The 16,937-nt window shown below is 33.7% G+C and overlaps 1 protein-coding gene across 1 annotated transcript in view; it reads left to right on the top strand.

Annotated features, from left to right (window-relative positions):
* The window catches only part of LOC117110038 (leucine-zipper-like transcriptional regulator 1), a 48,571-nt gene that overhangs the window by 23,143 nt on the left and 8,491 nt on the right, over positions 1 to 16,937 (top strand). Inside the window, exons 8-14 of the mRNA XM_033252604.1 lie at positions 530 to 584; positions 7,470 to 7,609; positions 8,731 to 8,877; positions 15,457 to 15,511; positions 15,760 to 15,870; positions 16,295 to 16,387; positions 16,614 to 16,721. Of these exons, the coding sequence (XP_033108495.1) occupies positions 530 to 584; positions 7,470 to 7,609; positions 8,731 to 8,877; positions 15,457 to 15,511; positions 15,760 to 15,870; positions 16,295 to 16,387; positions 16,614 to 16,721 (709 nt within the window). The remainder of the gene's footprint in view (positions 1 to 529; positions 585 to 7,469; positions 7,610 to 8,730; positions 8,878 to 15,456; positions 15,512 to 15,759; positions 15,871 to 16,294; positions 16,388 to 16,613; positions 16,722 to 16,937) is intronic.

A 16,937-nucleotide genomic window follows, 5' to 3' on the forward strand; every position in this document is an offset into this window, starting at 1 on the left:
GAGACACATCGACTGACTCCAAATAACAACTATCAATCACAGAACAAAGATGTGTATAAGAGACAGGTACTCTATATAGCCCAACAGTGGTTACCTGGGGAAAGGGAAATAACACAGAATATTTAAACTTTCTTTTTTTTTTTTTTATTAAATGCCTCTTGGGGCATGCGCAAGGCTTCCCAATGCTGGTCGCGGGGTCATGCACTTTTCCACCCCTGCAAAACAGTTTGTGGAAGGCATTTGCAAATGATTTGGCCCCCAGCACTTTCTCACTAATGTGCTCCATGACTCACTTTTATACCGCTCTACAATTTCAGATGCCTTTTGATAATAAAATGCTATTCATATTCCCATTTAAAATAAATCATGGCAGAACTTCATCAAATAGTTACTGTATATTACATTTTGATAGTAGTGTTTTTATTTGAATGGTGCAGGCAGAATATGCTTTATGAAATCAGTTGAAAATAAAGTTCAAGAAATATAACTGGTATATGTTTTAATTTTTTAATTTTTTTCTACTACTTAGACTAAATGATATGTGGTGTGTGTCATTGAATGGAGGTGCCAAGGAATGGGAAGAGGTAAGAAAAAAATAACACCACAAAAATATAAACATTTTTTTTCACAGATGGTAAAACTATTGTTATTCAGTTTCAATGGTACCCAGACTGGCATAATTCAGTGTAATAAATTAAAAGAATTTTTACTATGACAATCACTAAGTTTAGTACCATGCATAGGAAATAGTTCTTATTTATTTGTATGTTTCATTTATTCATTACATTTTCCAGTTGATACAATTATAATACATATGTGGCATAATACTAGAAGAAAAAAAAAAACCTTAAAAGCCTAAGTGAAGCTAAAGAAAATATCAAGTGAAGAAGCCCAAAAGGGAAGCATAGCTTATTATATTTAGACTTGCAGAAAATTGTAAGGAAAATATTTTATTGATCTTTCTAATTTTTAATTGAAAGCGAAGTCCTACCTAGACTGTCAAATTTAACGTGACAAAAACACTTGTATGCCCATATATAGTCATGGTGTGCCTATATATGGTCATGATGTGCTTATATATGGTCATGATGTGATGTCATCATGACCATATTTAGGCATGTCACATGTTTTTGTCAAAGCAAATTTGATAGGCTGTGCAGGGCTTCACTTAGGCCTATTTTAAATCAGCAAACCAAGCACTTTCAATATTGAATTATTTTTTTAAAGTTTGCTAGCCCACCACAGACAGTAGGTCTGTATGTTTAATTTGCATTCATATCAATTCAGCAAATTCACTCACCAATTAAAGGATGGAACAATGATGTATAAGCCATGTCTGATTATGAGGCTTAAGAAGCAGAATTGTTTATAGCTGTGAGACAAAATGCTGGCGTTCTCCAGGATTATGTTAATTCAGGAGCCTAGGGTTGGAAGGCAAAGTTCATTTTAATTTGTTGACTTTATTGTTATACACAGTCCTCCCGTATTTAGGATTGCCATTGGGCGATGCGGGGTGTGCAGAAATCAACCAACTGGGGTCAGAGGGCAGAGCAGGTTGGATTGTAACTTCAATTTTTCATTACTATATTGGCAACTTTAATGGCCAAATACTGGTCTAATAATAGCGTGCTAGTTAAAACTTAAAGATCAAAGATTCCCTTATAATCCTTAGTACAGTCAACTCTCCCAATACCGACCACCCAGAAAACCGGATTTCATGCAAAACCGGTCATTTTTTAAAGTCCCAAAATCATTCTTATTCTTACTGTATTAAAATACTTTCTGAAAACCGGATCTCCCAATTCCGAATTCCGGCCAAATTCTTAAGTCCGGAACAATAAAATTACCTTCTGAAAACCGGACGGCCAGTTTAAAACGATGATTTATGGACGAAATATGTTAAATAAATCATTGGAGACACATCGACTGACTCCAAATAACAACTATCAATCACAGAACAACACCGCGTGTACGATCGTTAGTGTTGATCGTGTGAAACGCCAATAGCGCATTAATTAATTAATTGCAATAAGCCTAGATTTCATTTGTTTAATAAACTGATAAAAAAAAAAAAAGTTCATGAGTGTGTTTTCTTTATTAAGGAATGTATCCTTTTCTCACATTTTGCATTCATTCTCACGCTAAGGCAAGCGAAGCGGCGGTCCCAACATAAGGCTATCGATTTCATAAAAACAATTGCGCATGACACTTTCTATTGGCTGACGCAATTTAGGGGGCGCTGCATAAGTTAGCTCTTATTTTTAGCATTCAGTGACCCACCAAGTTTATGCCAGCAGCATCCAAAACCAATCAAACGTGCAACCACGTTGAAGCGAAGCAGATTATGGCGATCGAACGAAAAATAACAATGACACTTTTTATAATTTACGATACACATTAAGTTGATTTGTGTAAATTTTTATTGATAATTGACAACATAAATAATGTAAAAATAAGGTAAAACATGAATGACGTTCTCAGGTCAGTAGGCCTACACAGTACATGATGCAGTGTGGTGTACCTATCTGCTGTACCTTGCTAGGCCTAGGCTTATTATCGACTCAAAGTCGGGGAACCAAGGTAGGTAAATGTGACGTTCTCTAAACCGGTCCGTCCGGAAAACCGGTCAAAGTGGACGGTCCGAAGGGTGGTCAGTATTGGGAGAGTTGACTGTACATGAAATAATTTTTATATTCAGTAAATTTTTAAATCTCAAGAAAATGTGGGCCTTTCTATAATTTAGGGTGTGGGATTTTGGGGTGGGGGATGAATATGTACCCATTGCATATCCCCTCCCCCTTTTTCCATCTTATGTTTCATCTGCTCATCACTGCCCTAAATGATTGCTACTATGACAATCATTCTGATTGGATGGAGTCAGGTGATGGCCCATTTCTGTCAATCACTTATTGTTCATCTCTCAACTGATAGATGAGGTAACTGTTTCAACTGATGATACAAAAATAAATACTAGAAGTGTGGTGTAAATTTGCCTTAGGCCATAAGGCCAGCTAGAGTAGGAGGAGAATGCAGCCTGGCCCACTTCAATGATGGGGTGAACTGGCCTGCACCTGTAGGCCTAACATGCTTGATCTAATTACAGCCAATTAATGTATAGTTTGGAGTACCACAGCTCTTGTAAAAAGTTTATTTATGGTACAGTACACTAACAGTTACAAGTGCTAAAGTGGCCATTTTTGCACCAAAGAATATTAGAAGTTTTACTGACCCAGACTTTTTGTATAAAACTTTACCTCTGCATTATGAAAATCTTTGTCATTGTTAAAATATCAGCGTGGACATATTTATTTAATCTTTTCTTTATACTGTAGGCACTTTCAGTACTATCGTACTAAATTTTCAAAGTGGTACAGTGATGAGAAAAATAAATTGTAACTTAAACAATTAATAAATAAAAATAAATATAATAAAATTTTTAAACATTATTTTAAATGATTTTGGAATGAAAAGTTGACTTCTCTTAAATTAATTTTTAATTTGTGCGGTAGTTCATTCTAGCTTTTGGATGATCAATATAGTGGAAGTAAAAGCACATGACCTTCATGGCTATCAACACTCATTTCTATTTCATTTTCATTTACAGTATTTGTTTACCAGATGCTAAAAAAAGTTTCAGTTTTGTTTTTATTCCTGTAGGATTATACATTTTCAAACCAACAAGCGTAAAACTGCATTGTATTATATTTGTCTTGTGTGATTTTGGTAGCAGATTTTTCGCATCCCAACAATACTATTTCGAGACATAACATAACAGAATGAATAGCATCATCTCAGTTTATATTAATTAGAATATTGTACAAATATTTATTAGTAGTTATGCCTCAAATAACGTAAGAGAATGCATAGCATAATCTCTGTTGGTAGATGAATTTTATTAATAAGTTATCTTTAAATACTGTAAAACTATTTATTGGTAGCAATGCCTGAAATGACTTGTTTATATTGCTTAAAGTACACAGATAGTTTACATTATTTGAAATCATTTAATTTAAAAAATGGTTATATTATAGGCCTATGATAGGCATGTGCATATAAAAGTTACAGTATAAAAAAATATCTGAACAGATGTTCATTAGTTAGATTATAATACTATAATGAAATTAGTTGTGGATTATTTTTGTAGTGAGATATAATACCACATATTTTAGACTATAGTATAAAGCCAATTTAGAGCTTGGTTGAGAGATTTACCCTGCTATGACATTTGACCCCTGTTTACATTTTAATGATTGATTATTTCACTTTAGCACATTCATTACATTCACATTACTGCCATGCTTACAATAGATAATGTACACAGACAATGTATACATACTGTATACAAATGAAGCACTATGCTTCCATGCATAAGGTTGGAGGTTCATTCCCTCGCTGTGCATTTCGCTTGTCTCCTTAGGCTAGCCCTTTTACCTGCAGTTATGTCTCCCCCCCCCCCCCTACCTAGGGTACAATTGGGTACAAGGTAGATTCAAAAACAAAAATGCACTGATAACAGCTGCAACATTATGGAATTCCCCCCACGGACCTGAGCATGTGTTCCATATGTGCTTGATTTAATGACTTGGGGTAATATTGTTGTTATTATTACCATACATGCATTAAAGAAAGATTGAGGGCTCAAAATGCTACAATCAAGCGGTGCTACCCGTTGATAGGATATTTTGTGACCTTACACTGCATGTTTTATAGGATGGACAGATAAGTAGCTTGCATGAACACTGTTCTTAATGTATTGTTATCAGTTTAAAAGCATCTGAAGTCAAAGCTTATTTGAGGTCATGACATCCAATTCTGCTTATTGTGTTAAGTAATCATTAAGTGTCAACACCTTCCTCTAAGACCACCTATTATCATAAAAGAACAACACTTGTATTATACATTTCCAAAGTCTATACAGTAACTATACCACATTGGCCATTAGGAATATAAACATCCTGAGTATTCTTACCATGTTTGGCTACAATGGAGTGTTACTCATCTGTATATACAATTATCAAAGACTCAGTGCATGTCTAAAGTCATTATATTTGTATATTAAAATTATCACCAAAGAAAGACACTTGTTACGTACATATCCAAAGTCATTAGAGTGAGTGTACCATATTTGCCTAGAAATATAAACAATCCTGAGCATTTCTTGCCATGATTGGCTACAATGGAGTGTGACTCATTTTGTATATATTCTTTCCCATCCATCATATAGTATACAAACGAGACTTTACAGGATACGCTATGTTAATTCTACAACAGCACTGTATACAATGCAGTAACTACTTGGCAATGTAATCTACTTATAGAAGAGAATAATATCCTCCATTATCAAAATGCTACAGTAATACTGTACTACTGTACTAAAAAGTCAAGTTAGCGCGTAGTGGTAAGGGATTGTATTTTGGTGCGAGGCGGAGCAAGTTCGAAAACCTGCCTGTGCCATACTTGGCTGTGTTTTGGGTAGTACACTTTGCTCTAACTTCCTTGTCCTTTGGATTGGATGTTACGACATTATTCCAGTGTGCATAATAGCACGCAGGATTTGAACCTAGGACCCTGGTATTGAAAGCAGGGCACTTTAACCACTAAGCTACAGATTGATACTGTATTGTTCACATCTTTGTGATCAATCCCATTTGTTTATGTAGATCATATTTTCTTATCATATACCTTCTTTCAATTTTATTTTGAAGTACTGTATTTATTAACTACTTGCTTATGAAATTTATGCATTTTATTTAGTCAAATGTAAAATAATAGAAATTAACAAAACCACACATACTAGAAAATCCTGCTCGTCATATTATCAGATGCTAAAAGGAAAGATAACCAACCGCTAATAGGATGTGAGGAGGTGTTCCGGTTACACACCCCTGGAATTTATCCAATGGTTGTCTATATGAACCACATATACGTTCATTCCTCCCGGATTTGACAGGTTAACAAATTCATAGTACAGTACGTGTTAAGTTCTTGTAAATTCCGGTTTACTTTGTTTGCGTGATAATTTGAGGAGCTAATACTTTATATTTCTTGGATATACGTTGATCCCTTCCGTATTATACATCATTTTGATAATATCTAAAGTCATGTGAATTGAAGTGCAAGGCATGTGAATTGAAGTGAAGAATTGAACTGTAGATGGAAATATGCCAAAATGCAAATCCTCATTACGTATCCACTCCCCAACTACAACATCCCATTTCCAACTATGGGCTGTTGATGATTATGATTGAATTTATCTTGTTTGTCATGCTTTATTTTATGTCCACCGTTATAGTACAGTAATAGCACTACCCAACCTTAACACCATCCTCCTCAACAAATATTCTTCAACCCTAATACCAATCTCACCTCTCAAAACACTTTCCTCTCCAATTATAACATACTGGGTAATTCTCCCAATCATATCTGAAATTTTTTACATTTTAAGTAGTCAAATGTGCAATAATAGAAAACGAAAGTGGTAACCACACATAACTAGGAAATCCTGCTCATCAAATCCACATATGCTAAAAAAAACAAATAAACAAATACTTTGTGTGAAATGTTTGAGGAACTAATAGTTTATATTTCTTGGATATATATTGATCCTTTCTGAATATTATTTGTCATTTTGATTATATCTAAAGGCGTGTGAAATCAAGTGAAGAATTGAAAATGAAAATATGCAGCAATGTTAATCACAATTCCACATCTCCTCTCCAACTACAACATCCAATTTTCAAGTATGACAGCCCTTCTATACTAATAAAGACTGGGTTTGCTCAGTGGCGGCACCAGTTGGGCCAGGGGTCTTAAGCTGCTCACCCCCCCCCCCTCCCCGGCCAAGCTCACCAAGCAGTCGGACCAAAAAACATTTTTTAATCGGCCTACGCCAAGCCAAAACATTGCTTGCACAGTTGCAGAGTGCCATTTCCGGCCATCCAGAGGTCCCTATTCAATCAATCAATCAATCAATCAATGTGACATTTATTTCACCATGAGCAACAGAAAAAATAAAACATACAACACTATGGCGAGGGACCAGTTTAGTAGCCAAGGCTTGTCTTCACTGTCCCTTTTAACAGATACAAAGACTAAAAATTAAAACACACAAAAAAGAAAAAAAGATCATAAAAGTAACTATTGATATCCTTTTTTTCAGAGTTTACTAAAAGTCTTATGAGTATTTGGTGTTTATAGTTTACTACAATCAATGTTGTTCCATACGTACATTTTGATAATTTGAGATGATTTCCTTTTTGAGGAGTTTACTAAAAGTCTTGAGAGTATTTGATGTTTTTAGTTTACTATCAATATTGTTTTAAAAAGTCTCAACAGTATCTCATTGATGTCCACTATTATAGAAATAGCACTATCCAAACCTAACACCATCCTCCTTAACCCTAAAATATATTTTTAATTCCTAAATACCAGTACCTACATTAATATACTTGTTTTATTATCTGTCATAGGTCCAGCAAAGTGGTGATCATCCCCCAACATGCTGTAATTTCCCAGTTGCTGTGTCAGGGGATTCTATGTATGTTTTTTCAGGGCAGAGTGGAGCCAAGATTACAAACAGTCTCTACCAGTTCTACTTCAAAGAGCGAAGGTAGTTAACAAACATTGTTGTCCATCCATCACTCCTTCATTCATTTATTTATCTTTCTATCTGCCTGGTAATTCATCTGTCATCTTTATATTTATCTATTTATCCATCCTTTCATCAGTACATTCATTCATCCATCCATTTATTCATCCATCTGTTAATTTATCCATCTATATTAATTCCTCCATCCATCAGCTCATTTATTCATTGATCCATTTTTTCATACATTCTTTCATTTATTCATTCATCTGATATCCATCTATCAATACATCTACCCTTCTGTGTTGAACAAACCGTTTTTCTTCATTACAATACAATACCTACATATTTTTAATATATGTGTGTGGAAAGATTCAGAAGTATAAATAAAAACATAGAAATTCTAACGAGATTTTACCATGAGCAGGTTGTGAGACTGATGCATTTTGCTTCCTCTTTCTTTTCAGACTAATGATAATACTAGATACCCCATTAGTCCCAAAGGACATAAACTGTAATTTAAAAAAAACATACATGGTGAAAATTTAACTAACCGTTATGCAAACTAAAAGCATTTTGAAAGTAAAGCTGTTTTTTATGGGTTGTTGTTGTCAGCGAATTTTGTTTACTAGATATATTTTGGTTTTATTTAATTTATTAATTTATTTGGAGAAGCAGACCAATAACTTTTATGTAACTACAGTACAACCCGTTCTTTGGGACATCCCTATCAAGGGCACATTTTTTTGGCCGCAAGGTAAGAGAAATATACAGTATCTTTTACACTACGGTCAGCCCATATTTAGGGGATATCCTTATAAGGGGACATTTTCTTAGTCGTGAAGGTTCTACTGTATTTATATTAATTAAGTAGAATAATTACTTTATAGTACTAGCATAACATTCAGCATACATTTGTATTCTAAAACCAGACGCACCATTTAGACGCACCATTTTATACTCCTGTGGGAATAGATAAAATTCCTTGCCAAAGGCCACAAGTAATATGAATAGTATGTGATTTGGACCACGAATTTATGGTTGAGAGCCCCAATTGCCACTGGCGTGTCAACCACATTGGGTGATTTTTCCACACCATTTGAAATTGGGTTGTCAATAAAAGATGACATTGGTGTCTCTTTCAGATGGAGAAAAATACCTTCAGATCATATTCTGAAGGGGTCACCAGCAGCACCACAACGTCGCTATGGACACATCATGGTGGCCCATGATCGGCACTTGTATGTGTTTGGTGGCGCAGCCGATAACACACAGCCCAGTGAATTATCATGGTATGTAACTACTAAACTCATTAAAATTCATTATCAGTTTTAATAATATTAAAAGTGAATTATTATTGTTTTTAAAATGATTAATTTATTGTACAAAAAAATACACATTGGGTTAACTAATGCTCTGTCTATACTGTCAAATTTTATGTGAGAAAAACATGTGACATGCCTAAATATGGTCATGATGACATCACATCATGACCATATATAGGCACATGATGACCATATATAGGCACATCATGACTATATATGGACATATAGTTTTTTGTCAAAGAAAATTTGATAATCTGGACAGCTAGATATTAATATTATTCTCTTTGCCAAAATTAACTAAGTACTACATTTTCAGCTAAAATATCGCTTTTTTATTATTATTATTATTATACTTTTTGTTAATAATTGCCATCCTCTCAGCTTTTTTTCATTTATCATAATATCCCATTTCATGTCCTAGTCAGATTATATTAGAACTAGAATACTTTTTTCAGTATGAAATCCAACCTGTGCATAAGATAAACATGGTATGTGAACATGGAAGACAGTTGCAAATACTTTGATTCGTAAACCATATAATATGCATACCATTCAACAATCTCCATTACTACAATTCCCAAGATGCTAAACATAGTATGCGTTTCTAATGATCAGCTCAGCGCTCTGCGATTATAACTGGAATATTAGAGCACGCATGATTTCTAATTTTGAATGGAGTCATCCAGAGGGCTTAGTAAATTCATAGGTCATTGAAGAGAATAAATTAATTAACAAATATTTATCATATAATTATGCTAGTTACTGTAGCATTGAATATATATTCTTGTATAATTTTCAGTTGAAAGCTATACTTTAGTTTAACGTAATTAAATTGAATTGAATTGGTTCCAATAAATATACATACAGATAAAATACAGTCATAAAAGGTCCAGGAACAGGAAAAATATTAAAACAGAGGTAAAAGTCTATACAAACAGGAGAAAAATATTGTTTCAATAACATTAAAATACTAAAGATGTCATAAGACAATTTTATTTCTAGAGGAGTCCTTAAATATAAAAATTATATTTATCTGAGTTATAATAATATGTTATTAATTTGTAGTGTCATTGTTAGTAAACAAAGCATTAATTATTTTGTGCATTGTTTGTTTTAGTATATTATTTATAAGGCATTGTTCACTGGAATTTTACCAGTGTTAATATTGATGATGTTAACGTCCCTAAATATGTCTACCCAAAGAATCATTGTATGAAGTAGCTCTGTGGTTTACATGTGTGGAGACTGCCACATGTATAACAGATCATTTTCAACAAGGATGAGTAGTATGAAGTGTAAATAGCACTGATATTGCTAAGTAAAGTTCATTAGAACAGATTTTGAACCTTATGGTAGCATTGATGATTCATTCATTAACATCATATCATTCGGATATATTCAGTACACTTTGACCTGGTAGTACATACAATTACATTAATTGTAAAACAAGACAAAATTATTAAAAAGGGACATTATAAACTTGGACATTGACTTCCTTAAGCTTTTAAGCTCTGTCTGTAATTTTATGTGACAAATGTGTGTAAATGTGCCTATATATATGGCCATGATGGTGTCATATTACATCCAAATATGGGCATATCACATTTTTGTCATATGAAATGTGATAGTGTAGACAGAGCATTAGTTTTTTTAATAGCCTCAATATAAACAATGAATAGACTTAATTATTATTATTAATGACGATTGCAGTAGTAGTAGTCCTACTATTTTACCCAGCAGTTTTGTGATGATTGGTGAGGGTACCCTTCAAACCTAACAATAACAATAGGCAAACTATAGCTTATAAAATATATATGAATATATACATGTATATAATCATGTACAATATATATGAATATACAATATGCATGATTATAGAATAATTTCTTATGGGTATAAAATAATGTCTGTACTATAGAGCTAAGAAAAATATATAATTTACTATATGAATTGCTTTACTTTCAATATTTAAGTTTGATTGAGAGATAATTAATTTGCTCCGTTCAAATGATCAAAATTTTTAGTGAATGTTATTTTCCAGACGGTATCAATTTATTAATAATTCACTTAACTTTTAAACTCATGGTTATTAAATAATGTCTGTGTACTATAGATCTAAGAAAAATATATAATTTACTGTATGAATTGCTTTACTTTCAATATTTAAGTTTGATTGAGAAATAACTAATTTGCTCCGTTCAAATGATGACAATTTTTATTGAATGTTATTTTCCAGACAGTATCGATTTATTGTTGCAGGACTGTTTAATTGTTAATAAACCAGGCACAATGTATGTTTACTTACTGCAACAACAATAGTAAGCAAACCAGATGAAAAAACTATTTTAGTATCTAATTAATTCAATTTAAATAAGTGCTCTTAGAACTTTTGATATAAATTGTAGTATTATTGTGATGTAATATTCGTCTACCACCTCTGCTTGCTTAGTCATTGTACCAGCATAACCCTGTAACTATTTATAAGCTTTTTTTTTCTTAGTAAGGAAGTAATTATTCTCCAAGCCTATTGCAGATAAGTCTCTGCCCTTTATAGTGTCATTCATACAACTTGTCTTTTTAAATTCACCTGGACAGTGCATTCCGAGTACATATCCCGCATCACAGCCTATTTAATGAAAGTGGGAAATAATTTCAAGAAGATTTAATACATCAAGTGTGAGCCCAACAAATACACAGAGGCCAGTTGATGAGAGTTCCACTTCAATGCACTTTAATGTACTAATAACTTGCTGTTTACAGCACAACTTCCAGGAATGATCGAATCTTCCTACTTTACATTAATTCCTAGGATCAATACTGAGTCTTTAACTAACCTATGAAACGCAAACTAAAAGCTCTCGGTAATTTGTCAGAGTTTAATATGCTGTTGATTTTGACTGGTGGTTTTTGCCTTTTATGGTAGTCTAAAGCCGGGAACTCAACTGCGTTGTATGATTGTTGTAGGGCGACTCCAACCCGCTCCCCATGAGCATTAGATGGCACAACTTCTGCAAGCGTCGTGGCAGTGCGTTCTCTGTAGAATCGCATCGTTGTGCGCAATGAATGCCCTGCTTAAGTCTGTAAAGAGTGCATTTTTTCAATGTAATCCACACACCCATGCCTGCTCACACTAATGGTACATGAAAATAGCTGTTAGGTTTATGATGGACTATTCAAAACAATGTCATATTTATGAGTGTGGGGTATTTGGTAGGGTTGGTGGTCGGTGATATTAAATGAAGTTGTGTGAATGTGGATGATATTAGATAATGGAGAGGAAAAGGTCAATTGGGAAGGTTTTTGATGTGAGCGATTATTATTTAGGAAAATCTGCTATGATTTTAAATTTTTTTTTTGCTCAGCGCATTTCCGGAGGAACATAAAGCTATCTTTATTGAATACCCAACACTTCCTTCTTAGATATGCTACTTACATCTGGCATTATATGCTAATTTCAATCAGAGTTGTAGCCACCAGCATGAAAAAGAAAACTAGTGAACTTAATAACATTATCCCTTTTTATTCTCACAGAATTTGCTAGTGGTGATAATAACAACATCGGTCATGATAAAATTGAAGACAGTGACACGAATCATATAATTTCTGATTACAGTTGTTTCATAAATAATAATCTTCCTATAAATTTAATTACTCCACGTCTTAATCTATACCTGAGATCTCATGCTATTCTTCATATTCCACACCTGAGGCATTTACCTGAGTTACTCACCTGGTGATTTTAATTAATATTGATTACCTTCCGTACTTTCTAGGAAGACACTCTGAGTCATTGTATCAATCCAATACCTATTTTGATTAGTGTTATAGTTCATCCAATTCTCCATTGAATTGGCCTCTGCATTGTGACATCATGTCTGTGCTTTCTCTATCACCATTCATAATTCAAAATCTTAAATTGTCATACATTAATTGTAGGCGGTAAAATCCAACCCTGGGTGACTAACCCAGAGGAAAGACTTTGACACTAGTTCGTATCAATTTTTTTCTTTTAATTGCTATTAATATGACATTTTAAATTCTGAGTTTAAAAAAGTCTGGCCAATTCTGAATTTATTCAAATAATGCAATAAATTGATTAAAATATTGATTGATTGAGAGACATAAAAACTATCTACAGTACTTTTGCTTTGGTTTTGCTACAAAAATATTGATCAACGTCACATGTGTGTTACAATTTATTATTTATTTATTTAAAAAAGTCATTATTTTATTCATATTTACTATTAAAAACAATTGATGAATGCATTTGCAGGCATTGGGATTTTTGACAATTAATGTATACTGTCAACTCTGATGTTTTAAGTTCACGAATTTGATCAATAGCTATTGTAATTTATTTTTTAGCTCCAATGAGGAGCTCCAGGAATACCCTGCTGATAATGTGTTTTTTTTCTGATTGACTGTGTTTTTTTCATGGATGATTGACTGCTTTTTTTGCAGTCAAAATAATGGCCTTGCCCAAAAATTGAACCAGGGACCTCTCACCTTAACCTACATTCATACCTCTAGACCATAGTTTCTGTCTCATACTCTAAGCTACATTCATGCCTCTGCACCAATGAGCCATAGTTACTATGTAATTTTGAAAGAGCTGTGGAGGAATACTCAACTGACTGATAGATCTTTTTAGCTGATTGATTAATAGATCTTTTTTCATTTTTAAAGAAAAGAAGAAGAAAAAAACAAAACAATCCAGGAATTGAACCAGCATTCACACCCTAAGCTACATTCATGCCTCTAGACTAACAAGCCATAGTTACTGTGTGGCTACGGTCACACTAGAGTCTCAAGCCTGGCTTGACTCACCGCGGGTGAGATTTCAAGCCAGGTTCGGAATTCTGGGTCGGTCACGCTACCTGAATTTAGTTGGATTGACCTCCAAATTAGGACAGTCGAAACAGGAAGTTAGAGCGCCGCCACAATCAAAATACCGGCCCCGCGCCCATCTTTACTTCCTTGGAATCGAATACGAACACATGCTGATCAATTCTTTGCTTTTTATTATTTCAATTTTACAACAAATTTGAGAGCACATTCAAAATGCACCCGACTGGTTAGGATAATCGATGTCAGATCATAGACCTATGATAATGGACAGTATATCGGATGATCTAGGCCTAGGCTCGGATGTAATGGCGATGCTAGTTTTCAGATTGATAAGTGCATTTATAAATGACAACTGATGATTGCGTCTTATTATTATATACACATGAAGAACTCGCGGGTTTTTTATTCAAGAACTTCTAAACGCAACAGCGTCATCTACTGTGATTGGTCGACAGCCGACGAGGAAATGTCAATCCCGGTCATGCCATGTTCAATCCAGGGTCAATCTGGGTGCTGAGCCGGGATCAAGATAGATAGATTGAGATCGAGGTCACGCCAGGCACGAGTCGATCCAGGTGCAGTCACATTATGAAAATCTCACCCGCGGTGAGTCAAGCCAGGCTTGAGACTCTAGTGTGACTGTAGCCTGTAATTTTTAAGGAGCTCTACGAATACTCAGCTGATTGATTGTTTGATTGATTAAATCTGTTTTGTATGGGTGGCCGTTAGGGCCAACACAGTCTACTGCCTCTATTATACTGCCCTCATCAGAGCTTTCGAGATTATGAGAATTTGTTTTTGGTCATATACATGTGTATAGGGACATGATTACGTTATGAATGACACTCATGTTTTGTATTTTTTTTTTTTTTTTACTGGATTAGGTGATGAGTGTCACTTGATTCTGATTTAGTTGTTTCTAAAAGTCATTATGAATGTTTTGTTTAAAGTGATGACACTAACTCATATTTTAAGCTGATGATCTCATTCTGCACATGACTGTATTAACAAAGGCCATAATTATGTCATTCACTAATAAGTAGTTTATTCAACTCATGTGGTTTGACCATAATTCAATGAATACTTATAGTACATATGTATTTAGTGTTTAAACTCTTCACCAAATAGCGCCATCTATGTTTGAATTGAGTGAAAGAGGATAGGCATAAATCTAATTGGTTATCAAGTAGGTTTTAATATCCTTTTAAATGTGCCTTTTGTCACATAATTCTTTGAAGCAAGTTGTGTTTTTCGCCATATTAAATAAGCATGTGATGTGATGAACAATGCCAATAGTTTGTGGTTCTTTCGTTTTTGTTTAAATATTCAGAGAAAAAGTGCACAACGGCGGTCAGAGGCAGCATTAATGCCTCTGAGGCATTTGGGGGAAAAAATTCAAAAATATAAACTGTTGGGCATATAGTGTACAGATAACATTTGTTGCTGGAGGTATTTTATCGAGACAGTTTTCATGGTCAGAGGCCCAAACATTTTTTTTTTTCAAGCCTGGTGTAGGAGCAATAACTTGAAAACCTCTCAGCATTATTTAGAAAAACATATTAGGATAGATATTGATTACTCATATCAAATGAGTAGATTACCACTCAATTAATATTCTTCTGAGACATACAGTAGTGAATGACTTTATAAAAATCAAATTTAATTTTTTTACTTACAATTTTTTTTTTCCCCTTATAGTTATGACATGGATTCTGAAACGTGGGAGGTTATTACTCCTTCATCTGACAGTCAGGTAAACAAATTAACCCATATTTAAAAAAAAAAATATTCTCCACTGATTTGATATGTTAGAATCGTTGATTTCCATTGACATTAAATGGATAAAATGCATTGTGACATTTATACAAATGACGTGTCACCCTTTTTTTGATACCTAGAAATGATGTTTCTCTGTAAAACAATGAATTAATGATGTTGATTACTCTTAAAGGATACATTTATATGGGGTGATTTGTGAATTTCTTTGCTTACATTTTGTAGAAGCCGAGCGGTCGTGTATTTCATGCTGCTAGTGTCATCTGTAATGCTTCCTACGTATTTGGAGGCACCGTAGATAACAACGTGAGGAGCGCTGAGATGTACAGGTTTCAGGTTAGTTGAATAAAAAATAATATTATTTATCATTTTTTAATGTTAATATGTCAATATAGGTTATTTTGCCAAGACTTCAGGTGCTTCACATTTATTAACATTCTTATAAAATTAATTAGTGTTGATAATAAACATTAATGCTAATCCAAGATATTACTTCTTAAGGTTAGTGACCTTTAGTACACTTAGAAAATTTCATGTGTCTCTACTCCAGTTTTTGCTTCACATGCATTTTTGCCTTTTGCTTAACCTCTTCAATCCATTTGTTTTTATTCACTATTTTAATGTTTAACAATGGAAGTAAATGGATGAAATGGCTATAGTATAGAGGTAACTTGTTAGTTAGGATTTAAAACTAACCAATGTGAAAGTGTAAGGCTTTTAAAGAATGTTTAGTTTTGAATTTTCATTGTTTTTCTTATAGTTTGCCTCAAGGCCAAGATGTACATTAAAAGATGACTTTGGAAAGTTGTTGCTAAGCCAGCAATTCACAGATATTGAATTCATAGTTGGTGAAGTAAGTAGAACTCCTACTCGAAGTATGCTTTTTTATTATATAGTTTTTTGGAGTTTTTTTCCTGGTGATCCTATTAGTATTAAACTATTGTTATGCTTTATGTACTCTGCCATGGTTTTCTAGTCCTATTCAGTATACTTTTATATTGGATCTTTGTTTAACATTTGAACGTCTTGAACATTTTGATAATAAATCTTCATTTTCCACTTTTATCTATTCCAACTAGGAAGCTGTTTCTTGCCCGAGTCACGCTGCTATTATTGCCGGTCGTTGCCGGTACCTGAAGAATAAAATGGAACAGGCCAGGGATATTCAGAATCAGCAGGCAGAAAAAGTATGCAATAATCAATGTATTAAAAGTTTATTGTTAATAAACATATCGTGTATTCATAAATGAAAAAAAAACAGCACTTTTGTATTGTATGTTAATTTACTGACATCCTGGCTTGTTCTAAAAATATTGCTTAGCTGTTAAGGGAAAGATACATGTATGCAATGTTTTATATATAATTATTGTGATTGAACTCTTCAGTAAGGGCTATATAAATAG

Source organism: Anneissia japonica, unplaced genomic scaffold (assembly GCF_011630105.1).
Source record: "Anneissia japonica isolate Jap-2015-1 unplaced genomic scaffold, ASM1163010v1 scaffold287799_len804019_cov200, whole genome shotgun sequence".
Taxonomy (NCBI): Eukaryota; Metazoa; Echinodermata; class Crinoidea; order Comatulida; family Comatulidae; genus Anneissia; species Anneissia japonica.